The 13503-nt window shown below is 39.0% G+C and overlaps 1 protein-coding gene across 1 annotated transcript in view; it reads left to right on the forward strand.

The window, feature by feature from the left end:
* Positions 1-13503, forward strand: part of LOC137297677 (obscurin-like) — a 144065-nt gene that overhangs the window by 106484 nt on the left and 24078 nt on the right. The window contains exons 45-47 of the mRNA XM_067829592.1: positions 10871-11173; positions 11668-11970; positions 12929-13027. Of these exons, the coding sequence (XP_067685693.1) occupies positions 10871-11173; positions 11668-11970; positions 12929-13027 (705 nt within the window). The remainder of the gene's footprint in view (positions 1-10870; positions 11174-11667; positions 11971-12928; positions 13028-13503) is intronic.

Raw genomic sequence — 13503 nt, forward strand, 5'->3', positions numbered from 1 at the left:
TGACTCCTTCACTGATAAATATAGGTTATCACGTGAGTGTGTTTGGGAATGGTTAATATCCTGCATTAGGGATAAAGGCTCACTAGATACATAGTGTTTATTCCTACTGCAGGTTATTAGCCATCCCCAAACAGACGAGCCTGATAACCTATTTATCATACAATGTCATTCTTACTTTATAATTTTTAAAAAATGCGATTTCATGAAGCTAAATTTCATGGGATGTGCCTGCATATCTATGACATCACAAATATGTGTGTAGTAATATGTGACGTCACAAGCTGAGTGATGCAAGTTTGTACTGATCACCCATTTGAGTGTGTTACGTCATCTAGTTCCCAGTAAGCTTGTATGTTAAAGAGTGCATTGCTGTCAACAAATCTTAGCTTATGTTTGAAAAATAACAATAAACCCCATGTGGAATTTCAGAAAATTTCAATTACCCTTTTGAACACCAAATACACTTTAATGTTCGCTTGACATTGTGCACCTGGATTCCTATGACATCCTCTCGCTAACACTGACAGTGGATTAGGAAACTGTCTATGGTATCTTCGCAAGCCTATGGATTTCTGTCTTCGCTTCATAGTCTGCTCCATCTATCATAACCAGGCACGAAGTTTCTGGGATCAAAGGACTGACAGTACCGCAACCACGGCGTCAATCCAGACACGATCTCCGTTCCTTGACGCCATGTTTATTTACACTGTGAAAGTAGTCCTTAAAATTTGCATATGACTTGTCTAATTTGTCCGTATATGACCCAAACGGATACCGAAATTATCCATTGACTTTATCCTGCCCAGAACACTATCCATTGTTTGATAAAGTTATTTTCTTCTATCATTTACGTAAAGGGATACAATGTCATTTTCTCTCCAGCAGATTTCCAGTAGAATTTGATGACAGTGTAACGTGTAGATAAGCTGACGCTATTCTATTGACTTCTTTTTTAGGTCCTGAATATTTGGCATATCTATCGTCATATATGGTAGGTTTACAAAATGGTATTATACCACACTAAGTCAGTCTTCAACTAAGGAACTATTATGTTTGGAAATAATCAGGATCTCTAGTTTGTCTGAAGTTGGCAGTGCAGAATATCATTTTCTGACAAATCACTCTGAGGAATGAACCATGGATCAGTATTTGTTACAGTTAGAGTCATGTTTCTGGGACCTTACAATGGACCCATACAGTTGTCTGTACCATGTTAGCATCCAATAAAGATAGATGGAAAGCCAGATGACCTCTGTGCCAGGGTCTTTATATGTGAGCCAGTATGGTTTTACGCTGCTTTAAGCAATATTCCAGCAATATCATGGTGGGGAACACCAGAAATGGGCTTCACACATTGTACCTGTACGGGGAATTGAACCTGAGTGTGCAGCATAACAAGCGAACACTTTAATCACTAGGCTACCCCACCGCCCCTCCTTATGTATGAAAGGTGGTGGGGTAGCCTAGTGGTTAAAGTGCTCGCTCATCACACTGAAGACCTGGGTCCAATTCCCCAATGGGTGCAATACGTGAAGCCCATGTCTGGCGTTCCATGCTATGATATTGTTGGAATATTGCTCAAAACCTTGCAAAGACAATACTCACTCACTCCTTGTATATGAGGAGCCTGTTTAGATGCATGCCTATGATGAGGTAGAAAGGGTACTGATAAGAACGTGATATATAATGATACATACTGAAGTGTTGTATGTGCAGGGGTTTAAAAACCCCATTGCCTGACACCCAGGACAAGTCAGTTTTCATTATGGACAATCAAATAATGGTATCTTACTTCTTTGAAAACAGTTTGAACCCCTGATGTGTATTTGTATAATGAGGACATGAAGTATGAAAGCTCATAATGAGAGTCTAATATATTCAATATGTTAAGCTAAAACAGTAGTTCTGTGGTATGTATTGTTAAGACTGAGAGTCTAGTTTTCCCCATTGAGGTCATTATATGCTGCTAATAATGAGGTAGTGATGTATATAGTCATATAATGAGGTATTTCGAGGTCTATGCTGAGTGCATGAGGTGTGTTACCTAATAATGAGGTTGTGAGGTATGTAGGCCTGATAGTGAGGGTGCTGTATTTGTAGGTGTGTAATGCACAGGTGTATTGAAGTGTTATATTTGGAGGCATATAATGAGGTGTGATGTGTGTAGGCCTGATAGTGAGGGTGCTGTATTTGTTGGTGTGTAATGCACAGGTGTATTGAAGTGTTATATTTGGAGGCATATAATGAGGTGTGATGTATGTAGGCCTGATAGTGAGGTCACTGTATTTGTAGGTGTGTAATGCAGAGGTATATTGAAGTGTTATATTTGGAGGCATATAATGAGGTGTGATGTGTGTAGGCCTGATAGTGAGGTCACTGTATTTGTAGGTGTGTAATGCAGAGGTATATTGAAGTGTTATATTTGGAGGCATATAATGAGGTGTGATGTGTGTAGGCCTGATAGTGAGGGTGCTGTATTTGTAGGTGTGTAATGCAGAGGTATATTGAAGTGTTATATTTGGAGGCATGTAATGAGGTGTGATGTATGTAGGCCTGATAGTGAGGTCGCTGTATTTGTAGGTGTGTAATGCACAGGTATATTGAAGTGTTATATTTGGAGGCATATAATGAGGTGTGATGTGTGTAGGCCTGATAGTGAGGGACTGCTGTATTTGTAGGTGTGTAATGCAGAGGTATATTGAAGTGTTATATTTGGAGGCATATAATGAGGTGTGATGTGTGTAGGCCTGATAGGGAGGTCGCTGTATTTGTAGGTGTGTAATGCAGAGGTATATTGAAGTGTTATATTTGGAGGCATGTAATGAGGTGTGATGTATGTAGGCCTGATAGTGAGGGTGCTGTATTTGTAGGTGTGTAATGCAGAGGTATATTGAAGTGTTATATTTGGAGGCATGTAATGAGGTGTGATGTATGTAGGCCTGATAGTGAGGGACTGCTGTATTTGTAGGTGTGTAATGCAGAGGTATATTGAAGTGTTATATTTGGAGGCATATAATGAGGTGTGATGTGTGTAGGCCTGATAGTGAGGTCGCTGTATTTGTAGGTGTGTAATGCAGAGGTATATTGAAGTGTTATATTTGGAGGCATATAATGAGATGTGATGTATGTAGGCCTGATAGTGAGGTCACTGTATTTGTAGGTGTGTAATGCACAGGTGTATTGAAGTGTTATATTTGGAGGCATGTAATGAGGTGTGATGTATGTAGGCCTGATAGTGAGGTCGCTGTATTTGTAGGTGTGTAATGCAGAGGTATATTGAAGTGTTATATTTGGAGGCATATAATGAGGTGTGATGTATGTAGGCCTGATAGTGAGGTCGCTGTATTTGTAGGTGTGTAATGCAGAGGTATATTGAAGTGTTATATTTGGAGGCATATAATGAGGTGTGATGTGTGTAGGCCTGATAGTGAGGTCGCTGTATTTGTAGGTGTGTAATGCAGAGGTATATTGAAGTGTTATATTTGGAGGCATGTAATGAGGTGTGATGTATGTAGGCCTGATAGTGAGGGTGCTGTATTTGTAGGTGTGTAATGCAGAGGTATATTGAAGTGTTATATTTGGAGGCATGTAATGAGGTGTGATGTATGTAGGCCTGATAGTGAGGTCGCTGTATTTGTAGGTGTGTAATGCAGAGGTATATTGAAGTGTTATATTTGGAGGCATATAATGAGATGTGATGTATGTAGGCCTGATAGTGAGGTCACTGTATTTGTAGGTGTGTAATGCAGAGGTATATTGAAGTGTTATATTTGGAGGCATGTAATGAGGTGTGATGTATGTAGGCCTGATAGTGAGGTCACTGTATTTGTAGGTGTGTAATGCAGAGGTATATTGAAGTGTTATTTTTGAAGGCATATAATGAGGTGTGATGTATGTAGGCCTGATAGTGAGGGACTGCTGTATTTGTAGGTGTGTAATGCAGAGGTATATTGAAGTGTTATATTTGGAGGCATATAATGAGGTGTGATGTATGCTGTTGCATCAGGTTGCATATATCAGGAGGACAGCTGTTTCTTGGGTGAAACCAGCATCGGATGGGATGTTACCTTATCTCCCACCAACTTATATCAAAGTGGAATTCCTGGAAACAGTGCCAAAATAAATGTTGGGTGTAAGCCACCTTCTGTTTGAAGGATGAACAGTTTTGGCTGTGCTTAAAGGTGCAGGGGCTTTATGAAGGAGAAATTTGCTTGTAATAATTTTAAACACTTTTATTCCAATGTTTTTGCTTAGAAAAGTGATCTTTTCTTATTAAAGGCTGAAATGCAGAGAATGTCTTGAGTCATTAATAAAATAATGAAATAGCAATTCATGCAGAAATTTGATTGGCTGATGAAAAGATATTTAGTTAGAAAACTGAAAATGGTGCACTCGTGAAAAACATCAACATTGTGTTTGTTGAAATGCTATTTCCTTTACAGGGAAAAAATTAATAACACAAAATGTTTGTATTGAAGGTTTTGGTCACACATACAGCCCCCATCTCCATTGATACCCACAGTAGATACACAGTAGATAAGAGAGTATCATTATACCTATCACACCATCCTTTCCAGTTAATGTATAGGGAAAGTCAGACTGTTTTTCTGAAAGAGAATTTGTCTCGCATTAGGAATGCAGAAATACTTGCTGTTCTTAATTGTTTTGTTTTGATAATAGAGTATAACATTCTTACAGTCTGAAAAGCTTACTAAGGCAAATTAACTTGTTTTTTTAACACAAATTGAAATCGACTTGTTCTTTGTCTCAAAGTCAGAGAGAGCATTAGCTTATATGTTATAGTATTTAATGCTGTATAATATATGTTTGTCAAAGTAACGATATATGTCTTGAGAAATAAATTACACTGGAGCAGCTACAACATTGATAGCAAATTCTAAGTGTGCAGTGTCAAGCTGTGCTTGCACTGTGTATCTCTTATTGTCATCCCATTTGGTTGGAAAGAGATTAAAGTTTGACAGTTGAAACTGACATTCCTATATCATCTAGAAATGTGCCTGATCCTTCTTGTAAATCATTACATATCTGAAATGCACCATTCTTGAAGAAAATAGCCCTAAAAAGTTACTCTAGAGACTAGTGATTCTGTCATCAGTGCTGGTAACAGAATTCCTCATGCTCAATGTATGTCAAGATGTACATGTGGAACCGGCATCAATTGTTCTGACAGTTCTGGTAATGTTGGAGGAGCTGAGTAAATGGCTTGTCATGTGTTAATACAGTCTTATCCAAGAGAAACACACTTGATGGTGGGTGTTGTCATGTTAATGTAGCTTTGGTTGCATATTATGAGTTGGAAATGTTCAGTAAATAGGGCTCTTGAAGTCTGGATAGGCGTTTATAGTGCAGATATTTGTTCAGAGTTTATTGTGTGGGTGGCTCTAACAAGATCATAGGAGTCTGCACTTGCAGGAGGGATACAGTTTTTTGAGAAACAGGGGAGGAGGGGGAGTGTCACCCATTTTTTCACCCATTTTCACAAGAGTTTCAGTGGTCATGTAATAAACTTTCAGAACAAAATCCCCCTCTGAATCCGCCGGATGCATAACATTTTCCTTTCAAAATACATGTGCCAATAAACACTAGCTGAGAATATTGGCTTTTATTTTGTTATCCACCGTGTATAAGTCTGTTCTAAATCTCTCTGGCCAGTACAAAAGTTTAAAACAAACAACTATTCATTGTTTTTTAATCTAAGTCATACATTTATATTAAAACAGTGCACTTTGTTCAGTTGTAACATAATCTAGAGATTTTCGCTGGAGAAGCACTAGTATGCTATTAGTGGAAATCAGTCACCTATGTTTTCTGTTGGATTCCAAACATAGTTGCCTTATACAAACAGTATCATTATACAAACAGTGTTAGGATATTTTACTTTTTGCACTGACTGATGTTCCTTTTGACCCAAAGTCTTAGCCAGCATGCATGTGCTATCTTCCATATTCTCATCAGCAACTTGAATATAGTTCACTCTCTGGTAAGTTTGTCTTCTGCTGTTCGTTTTGTGAAATTTTCAAGCATACAAGATTCGTGAAATGTTGCCAGATCACTGGAAACATTTTGTGTTTCATAGTGCACCTGGTTTTGATACCAGGAGATAGCAAAGAACAACCTTGACCTGCAAGGACTCTAAAAACTGAAATAGAATTATGTTCTTTAGAAGGCGATAATATGCATTCCATGTATCTGATCGGAATTAGCTGATGGTGTCCTTCACCTTAAAATGGTATCTTACTGATTGTGGTGCCTCTGTAGTTATGCGATCCATGACGTTGAATATCAAAGCCCATAAGATTAATCTACATTCAGAGATGACCTTTATGTCAGTATCTTAGAAAGACAGACTATGGCTGTAAACGTTGGTTTAAAAAAAAAAATCTAGCATCTTCCCAAGATTAATGGTGGTAAGTAAATCTTGCATCTTCCCAAGATTAATGTTGGCAAGTCTTGCTGGGGGACTGCACTCTGACAGGTGCTACAGTGATGAGATAGTTCTCTCGTAGTCTCTGACGGTAACCTGCCGGCACTAATGTTTGCTGGAATCTTCTGATGATCCAAACACCTGTCCATGTTTAGGTGTGTGATAAGTAGGATGGCTTGATAGATCTTCACGATTTACTTCACACAGGGCATGGTCCACTTTGTATTCTTTACAGTGATGTCCTAGTTTTTTCCTTTAAGGCAGCCAAATAATACTGAACAGCAAAAGTTTTGAAAAAATATTATCTTATAAGTTAGCATTCATGTTTATGTCTTCTGTTTCAAAACCTGGCAAAAAAGAGAGTTGCATTTCTTTTGCTGTTCAGTATAGTGCATTTTCATGAGCTAAAGAACTTAATACTTAAAAAATTTGGAAAGATCTATCTAAAAAAAATGTCTTTTATTTTTCAGTAAGTATTGAATGTATCTCGGGGGATAAACTATTTTCATATTCTTGAAGATATATCTTGACAATGCTATCAATGCATGACATCTCGAAGAGCGGAAATGGGGATGACTAACAGCTGGAGGCTGCCTCCCTCAACTGGGAGTCAATGTTTGGATAAGGCCTGTATGTTTATTTCCCTTGTAATGGACATATTTCTCCCTGTCAGGTAGAATCATGTTGCAGACACTTGTAGGTGATGCACAAGACTTACCTGACCTACCATCTGATTTATATGAGATCAAAAACAAAGGCATTAAAATGGTGTTTTCATTTACAGTTGCTTAATACATTGTCTGTTAGATTACATGAATGGTGACCCATTATGACCTGGGTTAGAATTAGTTTTCATCAACCCTTGTTTGTCATTGTGGATTGGGTGTTCAGGCTTGCAAACTTAGCAGACATGTCATTGTATCTAGTGTAGACATATGGTAAAAGACATATGGTCAAATATTTGGTGATCTCTAAAAGTGTGCAAAAATCATGTCATGAACTGTTTTAGTCTTTCCTCTAAATCCTTCTCTTCTGTTAAACATTACTTATAGATCATTGTGTTGTTTAGCTTTCAAGTGTTATTTTGAGAATGTTCTGTTTCACTCATGTTTGAGTGTGATAAATGAAGGTTGTTTGAAATATGAATTTTGAAAGGGGAAAATGAGTGATGTTTCAAATTACTTGTATTTCTTTGCACATTTATGTGTAAAACAGGCAGAATGCTCCTGTGGAGATTTTCACTGTGCTCATCTCACACAGATCCAGTTTTGTTGATATTGACATGGCATGGCAATAATGCATCAAACATTAACACTCTTTCTTGAAGCAGGGGCCCCTTTGTTACTTTGATCACATTATAGCATATGAAATATCAGCATTTGCTAAGTTCATCAAGTGAAAAAACATAGCTTTTGCCCATGAGTCAGAAGCTATCTTTAGAGGCAGTAATGGTGATTCCACCAGGCCGACAATTATCAAGGAAGGCAGCATTTAATCCCTGTCCCTGATCACCTTGAAATTGACTCCAACTGTGTGAAGGAGATTATGCTGTACACAGCAGCACCATGGTCGGCAGGCAGGGGCAGTGCTAGAGAGGAAGCAGGGTGCATGTTCCTCATGGGGGGACTGGGCAGGAATTGCAGCATTCTTTTCCCCATATATCAGGCGTCTTGGAATCAAATGATTGTGCCCTCTGAAAACTGCTGAATATGCCTATTTTTGTGGACTTACATTTCTAAGAATTTAGACAGACTGGGATAGGATAGTGATTTTGTGGATTGAACAAATTCCAGGATGAAATTGGATTTTCGGAAACACCCTGGTAGATGATTTGCCTGGGTCAGTAAGGTGTAGTGATGTCGCCTCTCGGGAGCTATAGCTATAATCTGTGGTGGAAGTACGGTCATGCTGCTGATGATGTTTGCTTACTTTCGTACCACTTCACAGAATATACTGTACCACTGTAATACTGACTGATGGAATAACCAGTTGCGAACTGACATCTCTGCAGTGTATCTTGAATGGATTAAAACAGCAAGTCAAGGACTTTGGGTGAAGATTTCCATGCACTTCACTCTGCACAAAGATAATGTGCATCAGTTTAGGTGTTTTTGTGATTTGGAGTATATTTGTACACCATGAACGTCTTTTACTGAATTTGGATTGCAAGTTCTCCAGATTCAGATCACCAAGTTTGTGAGAGTATGCTCTGATATGACCAATGAAAACAGAGACCAAATTATCTGGACAGTCTGTCATGTTATACTAATGGTTTTCAGCACCATGATGGTGTTTTCCTAGGGGCTAGTTCTCACTGACCATTAGGCTGCATAACTGACCTGCCAGATATCTGCCTCAAGTATCTCAGTCAACTGCATTTTCAATTACCAGTATGCCAGACTCATGACCATTTACATGAGATTCCAAAGGTAGACTGACCAGACCAACTCATGAAGCTGTTCATGATTGACTAGTCTCAGTAGGAGGGACTCATCTTGATGGAAATTTCTCAGTTAGTTTTCAACCAGTGGAGAGTGTATTAAGATAAAAGTGACATTTAGAAAGGATTCCTACATGGATTTCATCAAATGCCCTATGGTCGTGCTGTTCGAGGACATCAGCTGTGACTGATTTTCTTGCCTACAGTTCTAGTTTCTAATACTCTGGATGCTCAAACCCTGGCATCCTCCATCTGGGCAGCTGCTGACTTCTCCCCTTGCTATTTTGTGGTAACAACTTGAGATATTCTGTGTGTATATTCTACCACCACCACCACCATGCTGACATTTGCAGTGAAACCGTTATAGTACCTGATTCAGCACCATTTCTGAAAGTCTGCTAGCGGAGTTTTTCTGAAATCAGCATGTCGAAGGATCTCCTCTACTGGCGCCGAGAGGTCATTCACTATAATCTATACGGGAGGAGAAAACAGCTATATTTTCATCACTTTTTAGAATGCAAGGGTAGGTCATGTAATTATCTAAAAAAGTTTTAGAAAAATATTAGTTCCCATGATTCTGTAAAGATACAAAATGCTTATATGTCCAAAACAAATTTGATTTGTAAGTTGTGTTCAGGTTGATGATGTTAGTAACCATTTTTAGCACTCTTGTACCTGCTAGTCAGAACTTACAGATATTCTGGTGTGTCGACATGTTAGCAGATATGTATACAGCCATTAAACAGTTAAGCTGTAATGCATTGATGGGATAATGAGGAGATAAAACATACTGGGTTTTTCATGGAGAGTTTGGTTACTGAACAGAATCTGAAACTTTGTGCAGCATGATGTTTTAGATCTGAACATTAACCATGCTACATGTACGTGGAAATTACCCAGCTCCTTCAGTGTACAGTATGTTTACCTGTGCTGTAGGATAGATTGATGCAAATGTTATGGGGTTTTCTATTTTTTGTTGCTTTTTTCAACATGTAGAAGGTTTGAATTTGGGAATCACTTCTTTGTTTGGAGTTTACTATATTTCTGTATTATTCTCAAGATTGGTTGTGTTGAATCCATCAAAAGTCAAGCAAGTCTATGTTAGAGACTGCACTCCACTGCTGTGAATGGACAACCTCACTAATGGCGAGAAAAGTATCTGTGCAATTTCAGTGTTTTTAACGACATACCATGAAAAACATATTACTGATTAGTTATTAGTTACTGTGATTATTGTAGTAACTTCAACTCTGTACTTTAACAACTTTAGTTGAACATAACACTAATTAAAAATGTTGTGAATATTACATAACCTATTCCAAATTCAAGGTAGAAAATTATCATATAAGTTTGTTTCCATCAGATTTTCAGAGTCCCGCAAAATGATTCATTAGTTCTTGAGTGCTAATGCCCTTATACTGTACCTTGCCCTCTAGATCAAACTGTGTTCAAATTACAATCATTGTAGTTATGTACGTAAGCTGATGTGATCCATGCAGTAACTGAAACTGTCAGTAGGAGTGTCAGTATTCAACAACTTGGAAGATCCAGGTTAGAACTGGACTTGAGCAAAACCCATGCTTGTTGTAGAAGATGACTAACAGGATCAGGTGTTCAGGCTGGTTGACAATTCAATTCACATGTCATCCCCATTGCATAGAATGATGCTCATGCTGTCAGTGCTCATTGACTTTGTTGATGTTTGTATGTCATCTATCCCAACTGCGTAAACTGATGCTCATGCTGGCGATCATTGGATTGTCTGGTTCAGACTCATTTATTTACAAACTACAGCCATGTGGCTGGAATATTGCTGTGTGTGTAGGACTGAATTCATTCACTCACTCAGTATTCAACATATGGCTCTGTCTGTCTGTAAACTACAGTCATCAGAAGTAGAACTTATTACAGATTATTGACAGGTAATGTATGTTGCTAAAGCGCTTATGAAAACGATCTTGTCCATTTTGACATTTTCATTTCAGCAATCCCATACATCCCCTTCTCTTCCCCTGAGATTGAGGATGTTGAAGATACCTCCGCGAAACTTCGCTGGCAGCTTATTGACGTTCCAGCTTTCGAATATGAAGATGAGCCTCTATCATTCATGGTTGAGAGTCAGCGTTTCCCTGACTACGAATGGAGGCCTGTTGCCCGGGGAATCAAGGGAACATCTCACCGCTTGACGGGATTGCAGCCACGACAGGATTACTATTTCCGTATCCGAGGAGAGACACCGTATGGCCTGACAGAGCCATCCACTCCCATCTCCCTGTACAGGAGACCAGGTCAGCAATATTTCATGCATCAGATAAATTATGTTCCTTTATAATAGGATTTCAAAACAGAACTAAAAATTGTACTTCACAGTTCTTTTCCCTACCATGATGTAACTAATGTGTTTATTGTGACACAGATGTCCTGTTTCTAATCTTGCACATAATGGGCTGTCAGTTATTCATTTGAAACATTTACAGACTTCCATGATGCAGAAGGTCTGGGCTAGAAGTGATTCCCATGCTTGTCGTAAGAGGCGACTAGTGGCATCAGGGGTCAGGCTTGCTGACATGTGTCATCATATCCAATTGTGATGCACATGATGTTGATCACTGGATTGACTTGATTATTTACAGAACACCACCAAATAGCTTAAATATTCCTGAGTGGGGAGTAAAACTAAACTCACTCACTCACCCATGATAGAGAGTTAGTGACTTGTTCTACGCCACTTGACCAATAGGATCTGTATAGTTTAATCATTCTTTGCTATTAATGTTTTCAGTTACATCAGGAGTGCCCATTGCAAGACCATCAATTTTCGCTGAGGAGCCATATGGAGCCAGGCTTCGCTGGAGCAATGTCCACATTCCATCCTACAAGTCCATGCCGAAAATGTCCTACATTGTCGAGATGCAAGAACCACCTCGAAAGGAATGGACACCTATTGCAAGGGACATAACTGCGCATGAGTACCAACTGACTGACCTCAGTCCACGCAAGGACTACATGTTCAGGCTCCGTGCGTCCGACCCAAGCGGTGAAGTCAGCCGACCTACACCACCCATTCCATACTGGAAGTCCACTAGTGAGTTAGAAAGGGATCTCTGGATGTAGTGGACAATTACTGTGGTATCAGATCATGTAAATACAATACCAGTCACTATCAACCTTCAGCAGTCCATGCTTGTTGTAAGAGGGGACTTACATGATCGTATGATCAGAGTGGTTGACACATGTCTTCATATCCCAAATGCATACATTAATGCTTATTGTGTTGATCACTGGATTCTCTGGTCCAGACTTGATTATTTACAGATTGCCACATGTAGTTGCTATAGTGAACGAGTTCATGTGGTCAGACTCGCTGACCTGGTTGACACATGTCATCGTTTCCAAAATGTGTATATTGATTCTCATGTTGTTGATCACTGGAATGTCTGGTCCAGGCTTGGTTATTTACAGACTGCCACAATATGGCTGAACTGTTGTTGAGTGTGGCATTAAACAAAAGACAAAGACAAACTCACAAAAAAGTGTCTCATGTCATATTTGGGATTTCACTTTCTCAGTAGAGTACAAATTCTAGCACTCTTTTGGTTGAGTCCCATCCGGGATTCGAACCCGCACCCTCAGAGTCAGGCACCTAATTGCCAGCACACAAAGTCGGGTTCGAAACCCGGATAGGACTCAACCAAAAAAGTACTAGAATTTGTACTTTGCTGAGAAAGTGAAATCCCAAATATGACATGTTGCATTTGACCTCTTTCTAAATGGCATTGTGTAATCAAAAATGTGTCTGTCAGTTATTTCAGTGTGGCATACATTGTCGCCAATATAATACATGCCCTGTATATCAGTTGGTGTTTCCATGAAAATATCATCCTGATTCATTAGGGTTAACAGTGTTTTCAGTTTTCATCCAGTGTAAGACTAACAATGCCCATCCATCTATGGAAGTCTGTCTGCTTGCACTGATAGAGCATGACCACTGCTTGCACTGATAGAACATTGATACTGAAGTGGCTCTCTTGTCTGTTCTCCAGGACTGAGCTATGAACCGCTGGTTGCTCCAGAGTCCCTCATCAACCAGGAGGACTTCACACTCACTAACAGGCCCTACATTGAAAGTCTCACTGTCAAAGGTAAGTGTTTTCATTATTGACATTTTTCATTTCATTTAATTTAGCTGACAGACATCAGAATACAATATGTATGTCGCTAGCAAGGATGCACTTAGAAACATTAGTGGGTGTGTGAGTATGGTTTTATATTGCTTTTAGCAATATGACAGCAATATTATGGCAGGGGAAACCACAAAAGTGCTTTACAAATGGGACTTATATGGGAATTGAACCCATGTCTTCGGTGTCATGAGCCAACACTTTAACCATTAGTCTATTCCACGACCCCTATGGTATATTTAATGCTTGAAGCTGGTCCTTGCCTAGTGACACACTAAGCATTCTGAGGCAAATAAACCTTTAATGGCCTAATTCACATATATACATTCATGTAACAATAGTCTGATTGCAGTTTCTTTGTAGGATTAACTTTTTGAATGGTTTTCTTCTTAAAATGATAATGGTAGATATTAACCTTGGAACTGAGTTCAAAGAAA

Source organism: Haliotis asinina, chromosome 10, assembly GCF_037392515.1.
Source record: "Haliotis asinina isolate JCU_RB_2024 chromosome 10, JCU_Hal_asi_v2, whole genome shotgun sequence".
Lineage (NCBI taxonomy): Eukaryota > Metazoa > Mollusca > Gastropoda > Lepetellida > Haliotidae > Haliotis > Haliotis asinina.